The sequence below is a fragment of the Phascolarctos cinereus genome, unplaced genomic scaffold (assembly GCF_003287225.1).
Source record: "Phascolarctos cinereus isolate Bilbo 61053 unplaced genomic scaffold, phaCin_HiC Scaffold_1;HRSCAF=81, whole genome shotgun sequence".
In the NCBI taxonomy this organism is placed as follows: Eukaryota; Metazoa; Chordata; class Mammalia; order Diprotodontia; family Phascolarctidae; genus Phascolarctos; species Phascolarctos cinereus.
In genome coordinates this window covers 39,138,848-39,156,364 of record NW_027555514.1, presented here as the reverse complement: position 1 = coordinate 39,156,364, position 17,517 = coordinate 39,138,848, and the positions used below count along the sequence as shown (strand labels likewise).

Sequence of the window (17,517 nt, the reverse complement as noted above, 5' to 3'; positions counted from 1 at the left end):
AGGACATTTTTAGCTAGCTCTAAATCCTATGAACCTACTGGATTCATGCATAGTTTCAGAAACCCATCTGAAAGGGAAAATGACAAAAACCAAAATTACTGTTCAGAGAAACACTTGTGACATGCTGCTGAAAGGTGGGGCGTGCCAATTATCCTCATGATTCACTACAAATGTACAGGCCAGCTGCTCCCACAGCCAGTTGTGGCTCCTTCTGGTTAATCAAGGTTCAGCAGAAAGACACTCATCGGGCTGCTTGCTTTAATTTGCCTCGCCTCCAGTGAAGGACCTCATTATAATGTGGAAATGACACGGGATTCTCAAAGGCTGTGCTGGTGTGATGCAAGTGGATCCTCCACCACATTAAAGAGTCTTAGCATGGTTCCCAACATAAGCTCTAAGTCTTTCACTCAAGAATCAAATCAGCTAAATTCAGAGGTTACTTATCCAAAAGGTGGCCATAGGGTCTTATTTTTGGCCACAGCAACTCACCCAGTCTAGTAAAGTATAAAAGGAAAGGAGTCTGCATCAGTGGAGCAGTGGAATACCCACAGACACAGATCCTTGAAATAATTTTAGTGGTCAGTGATTGATTGCTTGTCTGTTACAGGTTTGTAGATTATTCCATGTTGTTTTGTTCACTTCTTTCCCATAACATTTTGGTCCTTTTGTGACTAAATAATTTTAACCAGTAGTGGTACAGGGGAAGAAGAGTTAGCCAACCTGTATTCAGTCTTCTCTAATTTCTCCCATCTCTCAGTAATCACTTTTGCCCCTTAAACTTCACCTAGAATTTTGCTTGGCAATGCGAACATACTTCTCAAGTAAATGTTGTATGATACAGCTCTGTTTATCTAATCTTCTTTATTAACACTGTCAAACCCATGAAGGTTGGAATTGTATCTTGTCTAAATGCCACACCCTCTCAGTACTGTGTACTGTAACAATGCAGCTCCTTAATTAAAAGTCTGTTGAATGAGTATGGCTAGGGCCTCTAAGAGCTCTAAGGCATGAGGCAAATACCCATGCATTTAAATGATCCATACTACTCCAAGTAGGCATCTATGTGACTATTTCTATAGTGCAGTTCTATATTCTCATTTTGGAAGTCAGTCTACATAACATATTTATGTGTATTCCCTAATTTCTCTTTGACAGCATTTTCACAAGTAATTTTAAATACTGACTTACAATGACATCTGAGAGATGTCAAGAATATAGGAACATGGCTGATAAAAGAAAAAACTTGTTACCTTAATAACTGAGAATGAGGACAGGCAGCCTCATTTCTACCTCAACTGTACAACAGGGATATAATGTCTATGAAATGAAAGACAAAGGCTCCAGGTTTACTAATACATCTCAAGTCCGTTTACGGCAAAGGAAAAAATGATCAGTGCTTTGGGTAGGTGGTTAGAAATCTCTAATAAAGACTAACTGTGACCTACAGCTTCCATCAAGACTGACATCTGATGAAACATAATGACTCCCAGCTAAATTAATGAATGGAAACAAAGCATCATAGCTCCTGATCAGTTAGCATTAAAAGGCAAAATTAGGCACGAATTGCTGTCAAAGCTTAGGAGTTTTCTAAAGAGTAAACCCAAGGACACAGTTTCTTTATGTTACCTTCAATAATCTCTCAGGACAATTATTTAGGCTTTGGTGTTTATAATTTAATCTTGGTGATTAAGCTGGCATCCTCCCACACTTTACAAGAATCCAGAATGCTATTTAAATGTGGGGGGGAAATGTAAAATTGAGTAGTTTAAGTAAAAGTAAACAAGTACTTTTTTAAGATTTATTTTTGCTATAAGTTAAAAATACTCAGCAGAGAGTGAGAAAATCTGCATCAAATTTCCAATTCTGAATCTCCTCTGAACCCAAAATTGAATATCTATTCCAAGTATACTTGTTGTACTGCTAGTTTTGAGAGTGAATGGAAGTATTTCAGAAAGTGAATCCTCATTATTTCTCCAACTTACCTACTCGTACAGGTTTGTAAATGTAGAAAGCAAATGGTGGAAATAAGGAGAGGGAAGAAAGACATACAAAGGCAGAAAGTGGGCTCCAAGTGACCACAGGAAATAGGTATAAGATGTACATGGAATGACCTCTCTCTCCTGGGCAAAAAGGAATCCTTTATTTAGATCTAAATTTATGAGTTTTGGTTTTGTTTTTAAAACAGATTGTATGATTTAAAGAAAGGCCACATGAAAAGTTACAGGGAAATTATTAAAAATAACAATTAAATAAGAGTAAAAAAATTATCCAGGCTGAAATTCCTGAGGCAAGTTTTGGAGAGAGAAGAAATTATGAGACTACGGGATGAAGGGTATTATGATTTTAAAAGAGAAGGCTGTATATAGCACATTAGCACAATTCATTATAAACTTGAGCCCACTACTGGCTTACATGTTTCCACCTGTGGCTCAGTGTAGCAATCGTGTTGATACAGAAAGGTGAGAGAAGGTATTGGACTGTCCTAACTGTGGGCCACTTAATGATCCAGAACCCAGATGTGTGAAGGTTTTGCTTGACCCCAAAGATTCACATCTCCAAAGAAAATGCAAGCGTATACACTTACTACAAAAAGCAAACATTTACTTCAAATCGCAGTATCGGCTTTTCAATCACAAAAAGAAAGAAAAGAAAACAGTGATCCGACAGTGGTCACATCCTGTGCAAAACACCCCATAGGATACCAAAATGGCAGCGACAAGAGCTGGAGCTGTTTACATGGCAAAATAAAGTAAATAAATACAGTAGCTGAAGTCTGGCACTCACTCCTGTATCTCCATGTCTAAACCGAAGAGAATGCCTTTTAAAGGGTTAAATTTATTTATTAGTAACAAAGCCCCACCACCATAAAGGAATACAATATTTAAAAATAAAAAAGAACTAAAATATTTATATCTAAGATGGACAGTTTATCTATACAGTCAGACCTCTTAAGTGCAGAAGGTGGGTCAGGCTTTGCCATTTTCCTTCCTCATCCTCTTTTGTTTTAAATTAACTTCCCACATACTTCATAAAGTTCCCATCTCCAAAGCCAATTTTATCAAGGAAAATTATATCCAAGTTGCATAATTGATTGGCGACTCCCTGCAGCAGGCAGGGTGGGTGAAGGCTCAATCCTCCAGCCATCTCTAACGGCAGTGCCCGTGTGAAGACATCATGAACGCGTCCTCAGAGCCCTCACGCAATGTTGCCTCTCCAGCACAACCTCAGGCCACAGCGCTCTCAGGTTAAGAATGCAATATGCATCACACGTCAAGAAACGAGGAGGAGGACGAGGAGGACGTCGATGGGCCATGCTTTGGGCTCCTGTCCCTTCTTCTCTCAACCTTCTTGATGATTTCTGACACTATGCACACCGAGGATGTGAGGCCCAGCAGGAAAAGCAGGTCTGCAAGAGAGAAGCCGGGGTTAGCTCCTGGACATCGTGCAGGACGCACCCCTGCCTGCAAGACCCCCAGCTGACCAATCTCACTATACAATTCTGGGGTACCTGCCAGTCGTGAGAGCACGTTCTCACGCACTGAGCCTGTGATACATAAGGGGCGCAAACAGAGCCCTTCAGGTGACGAGGCATTTCCTCAACAGCTTAATGAGGTGGGTCTTGCCAGGATCACTCCCATCTTAAAGATGAGGAAGGAGGCTGAGTTTCAGAGTAGGCAGGTTCAGAACTGCACAGGGGCCTCAGAAGGTCAGCCAAGGCTTCATTTTCCATAAAGGGCACTCTGTGGATTCCAGTCTATCCCCCCTCCTTGTGTGCCCCCAGCTCCCTTCTCTGGGCTGTCTTCTACCTTTAGAGCAAAGCAGGGACCACTTTTCCTTTTCCTCTTCAATTCCCCAGAGCTCAGCAGAGTGCCTGGCACACAGCAGGCTCTCAATAAATGTGCACTGTACTCTACCATGTTGTACTGCCTCAGAGCTCAGGGCAGCCTGCGTTAGAAGATGGCAATTCCAATTCTGGTTCTGACACTAACTAGCTATTACCACACAACTTACTAGCACCGCAATGTTCTCATCTTTAAAATGGAGAGAATAATACTTGCACTATGTGACAGGGTGTGCAAAGTATTTCTCAAATTATTGAGCGCAATGGAAACGTGAGCTATTATTAATTATCTAGGTCTCCTGATGACTAGTCCAGGACTCTTCCACTTGACTGCAAAGTCATCTTGGATGATCATCCTTTCCAGAATTCCAGTGGAAGGCAAAGAAAATCCTACCAGCTACTGTCCACAGTTCCAAGTATGTTACTGAAAAAGATCTTGAGAGACTAGGGGGATGTTGGCGTCTGCCCTACTCTTTTGTAAACAGTGATAAATTTAAAAGATATATATATATAAAAACATGGCTTTGAAACAACAAGCACACTGATGGTCTGCTTTCCTTTTAAAGTCACAGCTAATTAAACAAATGTTAAAGGTGAAGCAGGTACACACAAAAATGAAAACTAGCTCATATTTGAAGGGAATCTGAAATAAGAAAAACTTCAGTGGCAGCAGCAATGTTCATATGATCTACATTCCAATGAAGCCTTCCACAGAAACAGTTATTTTAGAGTCACTGGTTCAAATTGTTTACAAAGAAAATGTACAATTTTATATCCTATATTGGTATGTGAGGAAGTAAACCTAAGAAGTGAGGATACTATTATCTCAAAATCCATCATTTTTACATACTGAATTTGGAATAACAGCTACCTTATATTTATAACATACCAATGCTGATTCCTTAAGTATAGAGCAAGTCACGGAAATAATGGATCATTTCCATGAAGCCTTAATTTTAAATTCTTTGCTACTAACTGTTGGGAGGAAGCAGGTATATTTTTCACCAAGGTTACACTGTGCATTATATGAGAAAGCTGTAATGTTTTAGTTATACACTCCCAATGTGTAGTTGTTAGAGGCGATCGTGAATTCACCCCTAATCCCTTTCGCCCACACAAAGGGAAAAGTGGGTAGACATCCTTTTCAATTGAAAAGGCCTTGAAAACTTCACAGACCAATCATTGGTGACCTGGATCTTAATAAACATAAGCATTCTTCATATTGTATAGAGCTATTTCTTTTCCTTACCTAGTATGCTTAGGCTTTCAGTCTGAAAAACTTTCTGAAGTGGGGGAAAATAAATAACTAGTAATTGCCCCATGATGGATCCAAGTACGGCATAACAAAACATTTTATTACTGCAGAGTCCAGTCTCAAACACAGACTTGGTCTGAAAATAGAACAACACAGTTATATTGCTACACTTAGATTCTTGGTAAGATCTCTATCTTGGCAAGTTCAAATCCCCTGTATAATTACAAAGATGTAGGCAGGACTAACCAGTGTCTGTGGCTGCCTCACTTCCCCCCCTTCCCTTTCTACCCTTTGAGGAGTCAATGACATTAAAAAAAGTCAAAATGATTCTTCAAAATCAAACTGTACTTCTGGACACTTACATAGGAAGAACAGCTGAAAACTTCATTAAAGGAGACATCATTAATAAGAAATTTGTAATAATTCACATGTTGGAAAGGTATACAATAGTCAGACTATGCCTAGCCAATACAATCAAACTGGTAATTTATTACTCTTACACAGAGAACTCTCATGGTAGGATCCTTACATATTGAAAGACACATCACAAATGATTAATGCACTATTTATGTAAAAACTTTACTCTTCATTAAAGAATATCCCTTAACTACTATTGCTAGGTAACATCTCTGCCCTAGCTTCTCTTCAGAGCTTATATTCTTGAAAGTAATAAATAGCATTAAAATATACTTCCTAATTACACCTTTTAAATAATTTAGAGTTAAATAATTCCCTCAGTCAAGATTAATGAAATAATACTATGCTCATAAATTAATACAGTGAGGTGCTATGGGGATAAATATATTTAGTGGCATTTCAATGAACCCTTAGAAACTTTATTTCAACCTTAAATTAATTTATATTTATTTTCAAACACTGTATACTTAACACATGTTTTACTATCATATATCATTCTATGCAAACATTTTTTTAAAAAGGAAGAAGTGATTTAAAAAAATTTACTGGTGGGACAGCTAGGTGGTGCAGAGGGTAGAGCACTGGCCCTGGAGTCAGGAGGACTTGAGTTCAAATCTGGCCTCAGACACATAAAACTTACTAGCTGTGTGTCTCTGGGCAAGTCACTTAACTCCAACTGCCTCACCAAAAAAAAAAAATTATTGGTGATAGAAATAAAAGTTAAAAATTTTCAACTTCATTTTTTTCCATTTCTTTTTTCATCTAACTTGTTTTACAAAATTTAAATAAATAATTCCCAAATGATGGATCATAATTGTAAGGTGATATAAAAGACTGAGTTTGTAAAATGAATTTCAGGGTCTAATATTTAACTATGTGACTTGTGTTAATACTAACCAAAATGGATCCTATGATGTTTGCTATAGGTACACTGACAACGATGGCATTATGAACCAGGAGTAACGTAGCTAGCTACCAGGTCAAAGTAAAATAAAATGTGACGACACCCAAACAGCAGCTCAGGTCCTATATTTTCTTGGTCTTTGGCTTGAAGGAAACATCTGTAGCAACATAAAGACAACCCACTACTCTAATTTGCCCACTAATTACTTAATACAGAAAATCTTATTAACTTGAAGTTTATAAAGCCATTCATCTTATCAAGCCTTTCCAGGATGGTGTCTATTAAAACACTTCAATCTTGCAAAAACACTTCTCACCTGGGAAAAACTAAACTTGCTAGGAAAAAAACAAAAACAGTCCAAACTAAATCCCCTATGGTCCTCCCATAGAACATCACTCCAGCAACAACTTAATGAGAAAAAAATGTATTTCCATCCCAAAGAGTAAATCTTTCAGAGGACCTGGACTTATATGCATCTATGTCTGGCTTAACATATGTAGAATTTGCACCGCCATGTTTATGTGTCACTACTACTATAAGTACTAGCCAACTAGAATTTATTTGGCACTTTAAAATTTGGAAAGCACTTTACAAATATCTCATTTTATCCTCATGACAATCCGGGGAGGTAGGTGTTACTATTATCTCCATTTTACAGATGGTAAAACTGAGGCAGAGGTAAAGTGACTTGTCCAGAGTCACACAGCTAGTGCCTGAGACTAGATTTGCACTCCGGTCTTCCTAATACCAGGTCCAGTGCTCTAGCCACTAGACCACCTAGAAGGTATGGCTGACATTCATAGGGCATAGATACAGACTCTGTGTTGCTTTTTCTGTATTGCTAAAGGTCTGAACGGATCATTCATTAACTCTTTCCTATAGCCCCCTTTGTGACCAATTATAGAAATTTTCAGGGTAGCTATTTGGGGTTGGAATCTGTGGCCATGGAACAGGAGGGATCTAGTCCACAACTCTGGCCTCATTAACAGAGTATCCCATGGAACCAGCTTCCTAAGTATTAAGTCAATGGCATACCTGTGATCTGGAGCTGAGAGCGTTGAACATGTCAAAAAATACAAAGCAAGTGAAAGTCATTGTTGTATCTCGAGGAGTTATCACATTGTCCCGTAGCTGCCAAGAGAAAAAAAGGAAACGGGCTCCTAGGTGCTGCCCTGAGCCCCTGAACTTGGTGTGCGCTTTCAAGATGAGCATTTCCTTTATCATCTTACTAAACAACTGTATTCTAAGGCACAACATGTTAAAAAAAAAACCCAAATCAAATTTCTCACAAGTCATTTAAACAAATCACCCCATGAGCATAGGCACAATTTCATTTTAAGAAAAAGCTGAGAATGCTCCCATAATGGACATTTTCAGTGAACTCTGTTGTTCTGAGTTTTTAGTGAACAGGAGGCCACCATTTTAAAGACTCTCCAAGGAACACTAAATAATAAGGCTCTGCCCTATCTTTCAAGCTGGAAAGGAAGAGAGAAAAACCTTAAGGTACTATCAAATAATAAGTACACCTAGAAGCTAACTGACCTGCCCACCCTGAAGGAGCTGAGAGAAAACTAGGGCTGCCATGTTGTTACTCAAATTGTTAAAGGAGAATGTCTTCTGCTTTACTTCTTTACTACTGAAACCTCCCCCTTTGCCTTTCCTAGATTATTTTTTTAGGAGCATTAAGACTAATCTGAGTCTAACTACTGAGGATGGGAATGTGGTGCTTTCTATTCATACCTCTCTCCAGAAGACAAACAAAGTTCCACACACAATGATTATGGATGAAACCAGTATTTTAACAATCAAATTTTTGGTCAAGATGCTGTCCTTCCAGTTTCTTGGAGGTTGACGAATCACATCTTTATCCACAGGCTCTACTCCAAGGCTTAAAAGCAAAGAGAAAAACCAAACAGCTTCAAATATTTGAGGTCCACATTTGTGATTTCTATCTGGGTCCTAGAAATATTGCCTGTATACTACAATCAAAGAATTTGAATGATGGAAGGAAATTCTGAGATAATGTAGTTCAACCTTCTCATTTTTATAGATGAGGAAACTTGAGTCCTAAAGAAACGGACTTGCTCAGAGTCACAATGTCAAGAGTTCACTGGGCTCTTCTCACTCCACCACATTTCCAAAAGAAAGATGTTGTGTATTACTAGTATTAATAAAGTTCTGTTATTCTAATATGTAACTCCTTTGCATACATGCATTTGTATAACACTCCCTGAAGAATATACTTCAATAATTAATCAAATGTGTCAAATTCCACAAACTGACCAAATTCTTTTACATTGAAAATTATTTCTCAAATGTTGCTTGAAATAAATATTGAACCCATTACTGAGGACTTAGGTCTTGTCATGCAGAGGATTTGTCTGTATTGACACATATTGCTGTGGGAGCTATACTATACTTCTCCTGTTGTAAGCTCTCCCAGGAGCTATGTCCTTTTACCACAGAGAACACAAGTAATATTCTATCCAACGATCACTCAGCAAGTCAACTGAGTTAGGGACTGAACACAGACACCTTAATAACGGATTCCATTAAGACATCACTATAAATATACCTACTCCCAGATACTGACAAACAGCTTTTTAACATGGCTCACATTATGGAAACATAATGAGACATATAAAAATAGTTCATTTAGGTCTGATAGGACCTTTGCCTTTCTAGATCCCATTTGAAACAGCCCATTACCTCTGAGCTGGAGGCCCATCCATGATAATATTGATCCACAAAATCTGCATGGCATTGAGAGGATTGGGAAAGTTCATTAACGTAGCCAACGAGATTAAAGTTAATGCAGCAATGCTCCTGTGGAAAAAAGCCATTAAACAAAGTTGTGAGCATGGCAAATTCCTGCTGATTATACAAGACTAATTTCTTAATAATTGTGTTGTTACCTCGGTTTTAAAGACAAATTTAATATTCAAATAGTCATAAGCTCTAAGATAAAAACATAGTAGGCACTTGAAAAACAAATACTCAAAAGTGAACATGCAATACTATACTTCTTAATACAGCTTTAGATCACACTTTAGATCACAGTTTGTGTACAACACACAGACAAAATTTATTTTGGTTTCAAACAGATTTCCTAAGCACCTTAAAAATTAGTAATGGTCCACAGGTACAGAATTAATACTGTTTAAGGATCATAAACAATTGGACTAATTAATAACAAAAACCAAGCACTTATTTGGTAAGAAAAGAAGCTATGAGCAACTGTTAAGCTTTGATGATCTCTAACTTATTTATTCTAGACCTGACTGTAAATACAAAGATGTTGCAAATACTATTAGATATAAGGACATTTCTAATTATAACTAGGACCTACTGATGAATACTATTTTTTGATTTAGAATAAACAAACTAACTATATCTTTTACTTTAATCTTACTCTATTTTCCCAAGCATTCAGATGTAGACATGACCCTCAAACAGAAAACAGCCACTTCTAGGCATTCTTCACTAACTTAATAAAAAAAAAAACCATTAAGAGAAACAATGGTGCCAACTTACGTGCTCAACTGGAATCTAACAAAATTTTTAATGTTATTGTAAATCCCTTTACCCTCTTCAATTGCAGACCTAAAACACATAAAACAATTTAGCATGAACATATCTATCAGATCATGTGAGTTCAACCTTAACCCAATTTAAAGGAATCACATTTCAGGAGAGGTAAGAGAAACAGAGAAGTCTAAGTATTGTTTAAAAAAAAAAAGGGGGAGGGGGATTAAAAAAAAATCTACTTAAAACAACAACCCCAAACTCGGAAATTTACTTTGAAAACAAATGAATTTCTAACAGATCAAATATTTAATCAGTGTGTCATTACAATTTATCTTTCAAAGAAGCCCTCTGTTCTAAATTAGTTCACTTCCACGAACATTTATTAAACAACTCTGTGCAAGACACTGAAATAATAAAGATGATGTGATTACTCAGCTCAAGGCCTTTACCATCTAGTTATATCTGATCAATTCTTGCTCATGTAAAGGTACAGGGCATAGAATTAAAGGTGAGGGTTACCCAAAGAGCAAGTAGAAGCTGGCAATCCCTTTCAATCCAGAACTGTCCATGTTAAGGCACAAAATGGACATCCAAAAGAGAGACGGCTAACCAGACAGGTGGGGCTGGCAAATGGCGAGAAAGATAACTGAGGGAGAGCCCATGGGATTCCCTAGCACACACCAAATGCCGACAGAACACACTGGGAAGAAACCCATGGAAGGTCTGCAGGTGGCCCAACGGGAGATACATGGAGCTGGGCTGCAGTTGCAGTCACTGGGAAGATCCATAAGCCGAAAAGATCACAGGCCCACAGAACTACTCAAGAAGACAGGTCTGTGGAAAAGATGAGGGAGGGCAAATCCAAAGACTTGTAGCCTAAGTTCTGACTTAGCCACTTACTTACTCGTTCAACATTAATTAAAGTTTAGGTAAAAGATAATTTTTGTTCTCACTGAGCTAACCACTTACTAGAAGTGACCACTCATCAGTCAGTCAAAAAGCACTTATTAAGCACCTACTATGTGCCAGGCACTGTGCTAAGCAATGGGAATACAATTAATAAAAAGAGTCCCTGCCCTCAAGGAGCTTACATCTAATGGGGGAGCCAATAAGTAAATAAATATATGCAAATCAAGCTACATGCAGTATAAATTGGAAATAATTAACCTAGGATTAGGAAGGGCTTCCCAAAGAAGGTAGGATTTTAGTTGGGACTTGAAACAAGCCAGGGAATCCATTAGGTGGAGGAAGGAGAACATTCCAGGCAGAGGGGCAGCCAGAGAGAATGTCTGAGGCCAAGAGACAAGTGTCTTACTTATGGAACAGCCAAGAGGTCAGTGTCATGGGACTGAAGAGGCCATGTTGGGGAGGAAGTTGTGAGAAGACTGGAAAGGCAGGAAGGGGCTAGGTTATGAAGGGCCAAACAAGCATTTTACATTTGTTCCTAGAGGTGATAGGGAGCCACTGGAATTTATTGAGTAGGGAGGTGACATGGTCAGATCACTTTAGTGACTGAATGAAGGATGGGCTGGACTGGGAAGAAACTTGAGGCAGCGACTGCAATGGTCCAGACGTGAGGTGATAAGAGTCTGCACCAAGGGGAAGCCAGCATCAGAGGAGAGAAAGGGGCATATTTGGGAAATGCTAGAGGTGAAATCAACAGACCTTCGCAACAGCCTGGATGTGGAGCGGAGGAAGAGTGAGGAGTCCAGGATGACTCCTGGGCTTTGAGCCTGAGGGCCTGGGACAATGGTGTTGCCCTCAACAGTAGGAGAGGTGGAAGATTTAGAGTAAAAGATAAGGAGCTCGACTTGGACATACTGAGTTAAGGATGTCTACTGGATATCAAGTTTGAAATGTCTGAAAGGCAACTGGAGACATGAGATCAGAGGTCAGCAGAAAGAAGATGAGGACTGGACAGAGAGATTCAAGATTCAGCTTAGAGATGGCAATTAAATCCACGGGAGCTGACGAGATCACCAAGTGAACTAGTATAGAGGGAGACGCTAAGAGGGCCGCAGACAGAGCCCTATGAGACACACAAGGTCAGTGGGCCTGACCCAGATGAAGATCCATCAGACAGGCAGGAGGGGAAGCAGGAGAAAGGGTGTCCCAAAAACCTAAAAATAAGAGCATCAGAGAAAAGATGGCTACTGATAACATCGAGAGGCCAAGGAGAAGGAACACTGAGAAAAGGCCTTTGGATCTGGAGATCAGGAGACGAAGGCTAACTTTGGAGAGTTTGTGAGTCACTTATGGTTCCTGGAAAATGGGAGTTAGACTTGTCCAGCCTGCCCCAAAAGGTGATGAGTAAAATGAGATCCTAGTGATGAAAATTCTTTGTGAAGAGTGACTCACTAAGGTTTATTTTTAGCCCCCAGCACAAACACACACACACACACACACACACACACACACAACCCTGAACCCTGTAAGGTAGGTAATGCAAATATTATTATTTCATTTTTACGGATAAGAAAACTACCAGTGTAGCAAAGAAAGTAGCAGTGTCTACAGAAGGTTCTGCTTTTAAGGATGGGAAACCTATAGGCATGTTTGTAAGTAGAATCAGTCAGACTGACCTAATTGCATACAGAGCTCTAAACTTTTAAGTTTCTTCTAAGATAAAAATTTCAAAGTTAAAAGAGGGTTTGGGAAAGCCTGAGTAAAAATGAAGAATGATCTCATGTTCTCCTCAGTTCTGCCTCAGTGTTAGGACAACATTCAGTTTCAGAAGAGTTGAATCCTAAGCCCTTGTGAGGTAGTCAAGATCATAATGGGTAGAGAGCTAAGGACCTTGCAAACATGTACCAAATATTTATGACTCATGATAAAACTGAAAAGAATTTATATTCAAGAAATGAAATACTAAACATCTGCATATAAAACAGAAAGTTCATTTTCTATTCCAATAGGCCATCTATCATTTAGATGATAATATTTAAATAACTCATAAATTTATCATGGAATTCCCTAGTTGAGGGGGAGAAGACTTTGTTTCAAATAACTTCTATGAAAACAAAGCTTACATTATTGTTTGAAAGTCATCATCCACCAGGATCATATCCGCAGCTTCTTTACAAACGTCTGTTCCAGTCTGTCCCATTGCTACTCCGATATCTGCAGCCTTCAAGGCGACGGCATCATTGACTCCATCTCCAGTCATCGCTACGACCGAGCCATTACTCTGGAGGGACTGGGAGAAAAAGAAAGCCTGGTAAAAAGGTTTACAGATAAATCTATCCATTTTCAATGACTTTATCCACAACTAAGATCATACATTGTTATACTACATTTAACATCAAACCAAAAGGGCTGGAATTTCTAACTTTTACTTACAAAATGATCCAAATTAGACCATTTCGCCCTTCCTCCCCAAAGCTGTCTCACATAAAACTAACTTGTAGCCTATAATAAGCAATGTGTTTCAGCATACAGCTTTCTCCTCCACTACTGGCCTCTGACGTGGAGATCTCTACCTTCCCCTTTCACTCTCTATACTATTCCAATTGTACCCATCCTACCTTGTCCCATATTAAGACTTCTGACAATGCTACCTGTGACTGCCCAGTTTTTGTGTGCCAGAGAGCCTACACTAAGCACTACACTAAGTTTTAAAATGGCTCCATGTGTTCATTAAGGATGACTGGCAGAAGTACCTAGCAAGGAATCATTGCACTATTTTTCTGTTGATAATAACAAAGGCTGGAGATACGGTAGGAAAACAGACACACTGGGATTCTAGGTACTGGTGGAGTTGCAAACTGATGCAGTTATTCTGAAAAGCATTTGGAACTATGCAAAGAAAGATATCAAATTTGAATATGCCTGTACCCAGTTATACCACTGCCTGGCTTATATCCCAAAGAATTCATAGAGAGAAAAGGATCTACAGGTAATCTTTCTATGGCTACAAAAAATTAGAAACTAAAAGGGCTGACCTCTGATTGGGCAATGAGTAAACACATTATTTGTTATAAATATAATGGAATGTTACAGCTAGGTGGTGCAGTGGATAGAGCACTGGGCCTGGAGTCAGGAAGACATGAGTTCAAATTTGGCCCCAGACCCTTACTAGCTGTGTGACCCTAGGCAAGTCACTTATCCCTATTTGCCTCAGTTTCCTTATGTGTAAAATGGGGATATTAACAGTACCTGCCTCCCAAGGTTGTTGTGAGAAGCAGATGAAAATAACTGTAAAGTACTCAGCACAGTACCTGGCACATTAGTAGGTGCTACATATATATTAGCTGTTTTATTAATGCCATAAGAAATACTGAAATGAGAAATTTCAGAGGAAACTGGAAGATCTTTCTGAAATGATGTAGAAAGAAGTCAATAGAACTAGATGAATAATTTATGCAATAACAGCATTATAGAGAAAGAGAAATGAAAGACTTTAGAAATCTGATCAATACAAGTGCTCAACCATGAATCCAAACACACACAGACACACGGCCAATGCAGAAATGGACTCTGACATATTTGTTGTGTGCGATTCTGTTTCTCTTGCTTTCTTGATGGGGGGCTGGGAGGTGGGAGGGAGATAACATGAAGCTGAAAATAAACAAAACAAAACAGAATTTCTTTGGAGTCCCCCTCCCCCTCTGGCTTAGCAGAGAAGTTCTAGGTGGCTGCTGGTGCACAAAAAGGTTAGATAACTTACCCAGGGTCAGTGGGGGACTTGAACCCAGGTCCTTCTGATGCCAAGCCCAGAATTACTCCCCTGCAATTCTTTCCTCCCTTCTAACATTTAGCAACATGCAAAGCACTAAATAAACAGGACAGTATTGCTCTTATGTTGTCTGACGTTTCAACAGTTCAGTTTAGCCAGCTAACAGAGATGCCCTATGTTCAATCACCGTTTACTCTTCCCTCGCTCCCATCTCCTCTGTTCATTCAGTTACTAGTCTACCATTTAGACTCAGATTAAAGATTGTTTTCAAAAACAACCAGTGCTTATTAAAAGCTAGGAGGTGCAGCCTGGAGTGAGGAAGATCTGAGTTCAAATCTGGTCTCAGATACTTACTAGCTGTGTAACCCTGGACAGGTCACTTAACCTCCACCCCCCTCATTTTTTCCTCATCTGTAAAATAGGGATAATAACAGCATCTACCTCCCAGGGTTGTCATGAGGATAAGATGATGTATTTGCAAAGCTCTTTGCAAACCTCAAAGTGCTACGTAAATACTAGCTACTATTAAAAGTTTCCTAGTTCTAGGCTTTTGTTGTAACAGACACATTTTTTTTTCTTACTGTCAATTTAAAATTGACTATATTTCAGAGTTACTGCATTTAGCAGTAGTTTTCTTTTAAATCTGCCATTTTCTTTTGTCTGTTAACTTGTTTGTACTCCAGTTTTATGTTTTAACATCATCTATTTCTCATCCCTACATCACACTTTACCAAGCCTTCATGTAACAGGCCTTGATTCAAAATAATACTAATATTCCTTAAAAAGCAAATTGATTTTTCTGTCTTTCTTTCATGGACTGCCATGGCCCCACAGGCCGGAACCTCTCTGATCCTAGCTGGGCTGACCTCACAAAGCAGACCTGACCTGGGCCAGGCCAGGCTACATGCGGAGCTTTTGTGGCAGGGCTGGCTGTCCCAGACCCTTCGGGACCCCAAGGACCATGTGGAGGAGACACCGATTCTGGGAATGGAAGCACTGTCTTGGTGACATTCAGAGCAGCTCAGCTTCAGGCCCTAGCAGCAAGGCAGCCTCTCGGGCCACCACTCATACTTCCCCTGGATTGACCATTTGTATCCACTCCCTAATGCACTATCATTTCCCAGCCACGCAGCCAGGACACGGGTATAAACCTCAAAACTTACCAAGAGCACATAAAGCAAAAGGTGCAGATATGAGTACAGGCCAACTGTCTGCTTCAGGCACCTACCTTAATGATTTTCAATTTGTGCCTTGGACTGGCTCTGTAAAAAACTGCAACCTAAAGAAAAAACAAAATGGGGATCTCAGTTCCATGGAATAGCCAAGTGACAGATACAGAGCTCATCCCTTCTCATAACTCACTAGCCTCACTTTACCGAAATTGGGAGGTTGTACCTTTCTATGACACCTGTGATGGCAGGAACCTCAATTACCACAGAAACCACAGGAATGCAAACACCCCAAGGAAGATAGGTTGTCTAGGCTATCCCTCTATTTATACAGTGACAGAGTGAGCCCCACTTTAAGCTGTCAAGAGACTAAAAAAAATGATGACAAATTCTCTTGGTCCCACACAGTGGCTCCTGGTGATCTTCATGTCCTTCCTTCTGTCACTGGTGGAGTTAGAAAAGGGAGGCTCAGTGGTTGTTCACAGTCTTTCCCTAAAATGTGAAAGTCTTTCCTGATTCTTTTTTAATCCAAGCTCAAGTAAGTTTCTTTCCTCTCTATTTTCACTCTTTCATCTAATTCATTTCATTTTACTGCTGTCATCTAGAACTCTGAATCCTTTCCAAAAATGACACAATTTTAATGACAGTCTAATGCCAGTGACAAATAACGCAAAATCAGTATCCAAAGTACTGTAATAAATGATAGTTTTTTATAAAATGTTTTTAATAATTAATTTTCAATTTTTCAGCAATTAATGTGGATTATCCAGGTTAATTTCCTCTCCCGCCTTTAAGGGAATTTTTAATATTCATAATTGTCTTTATCAGGGACCAAATCACAAGCAGGATAAGGAAAATAAGACAAAACACCCTAATCTGCCCAATTTTAACACCATTTGGCTATCATCTCTGAGGAAGATGAAAGGTCTGATTGAAGGATCAGACGACCTTAACTAGAGACTCCAGTTATCCTTGTCAATCTACTTTGTACCATTACTTCTAGGGGATACAGTATGGGATTTACATTTCCTTGTGGCACTAAATTCTAAAAAATAAAATAAAATGAAGGCTGGGTCAGAATAGGAAAAAAGGGGGGGAGGGGAGTCTTTTAAATGCAGAAACAACCTGAGAGAATTCACATTCTTCTCCTGAGCCTTTGGAAAATAATTAAGATCAATAAAAAGAATTTTTTAAAAAGAAAACCGTCAGAACACACTCTTTCTTTAGCCTACTGCCTAGACCTCCTGGGGAAAAGCACCCACACATCCATACAAGGAATATAGTTAGAAATGGGGCAGCTAGGTAGTGCAGTGGATAGAGCACCGGCCCTGAAGTCAGGAGTACATGAGTTCAAATCCGGTCTCAGGCCAAACACTTGACACTTACTAGCTGTGTGACCCTGGGCAAGTCACTTAACCCCAACTGCCTTAAATATATATATATTTTTCCTCTAACTATATATATATACATATATATATATATATATGTATATATATATAGTTAGAGGAAAAAAAGTCAAGATGAACAAGTGCTCAAAAAAAACTGCTGGGCAGGTGAGCCTCTTCTTGCCACAGACAAAAATCTAACCTGACCAATCAGGGAATAAGGATGGCAGAGAAACAGCAAGGAATTAAAGGGGGCCCAGGGTTAGTGATAATGACTAGAGAGAACACAGCAGTAGACAAAGTCTCAGGTTAAAGAAGTGAGTAACAGAGAAAAAACACACTG

At 39.2% G+C, this 17,517-nt stretch overlaps 1 protein-coding gene across 6 annotated transcripts in view; it reads right to left on the bottom strand.

Annotated features, from left to right (window-relative positions):
• Positions 1–2,584: 2,584 nt before the first annotated feature.
• Positions 2,585–17,517, bottom strand: part of ATP2C1 (ATPase secretory pathway Ca2+ transporting 1) — a 123,933-nt gene continuing 109,000 nt past the window's right edge. For 5 of the 6 annotated variants that reach the window (XM_078151527.1, XM_020987262.2, XM_078151536.1 and 2 more), the window contains 8 exons: positions 15,849–15,899; positions 12,975–13,141; positions 9,952–10,020; positions 9,127–9,243; positions 8,158–8,305; positions 7,453–7,548; positions 5,091–5,232; positions 2,585–3,406 (listed from right to left, as the gene is read on the bottom strand). In XM_078151527.1, coding sequence (XP_078007653.1) covers positions 3,264–3,406; positions 5,091–5,232; positions 7,453–7,548; positions 8,158–8,305; positions 9,127–9,243; positions 9,952–10,020; positions 12,975–13,141; positions 15,849–15,899 — 933 coding nt within the window. In that variant the 3' untranslated portion in view covers positions 2,585–3,263. The remainder of the gene's footprint in view (positions 3,407–5,090; positions 5,233–7,452; positions 7,549–8,157; positions 8,306–9,126; positions 9,244–9,951; positions 10,021–12,974; positions 13,142–15,848; positions 15,900–17,517) is intronic. The other variant, XM_078151535.1, reaches the window with a different exon arrangement.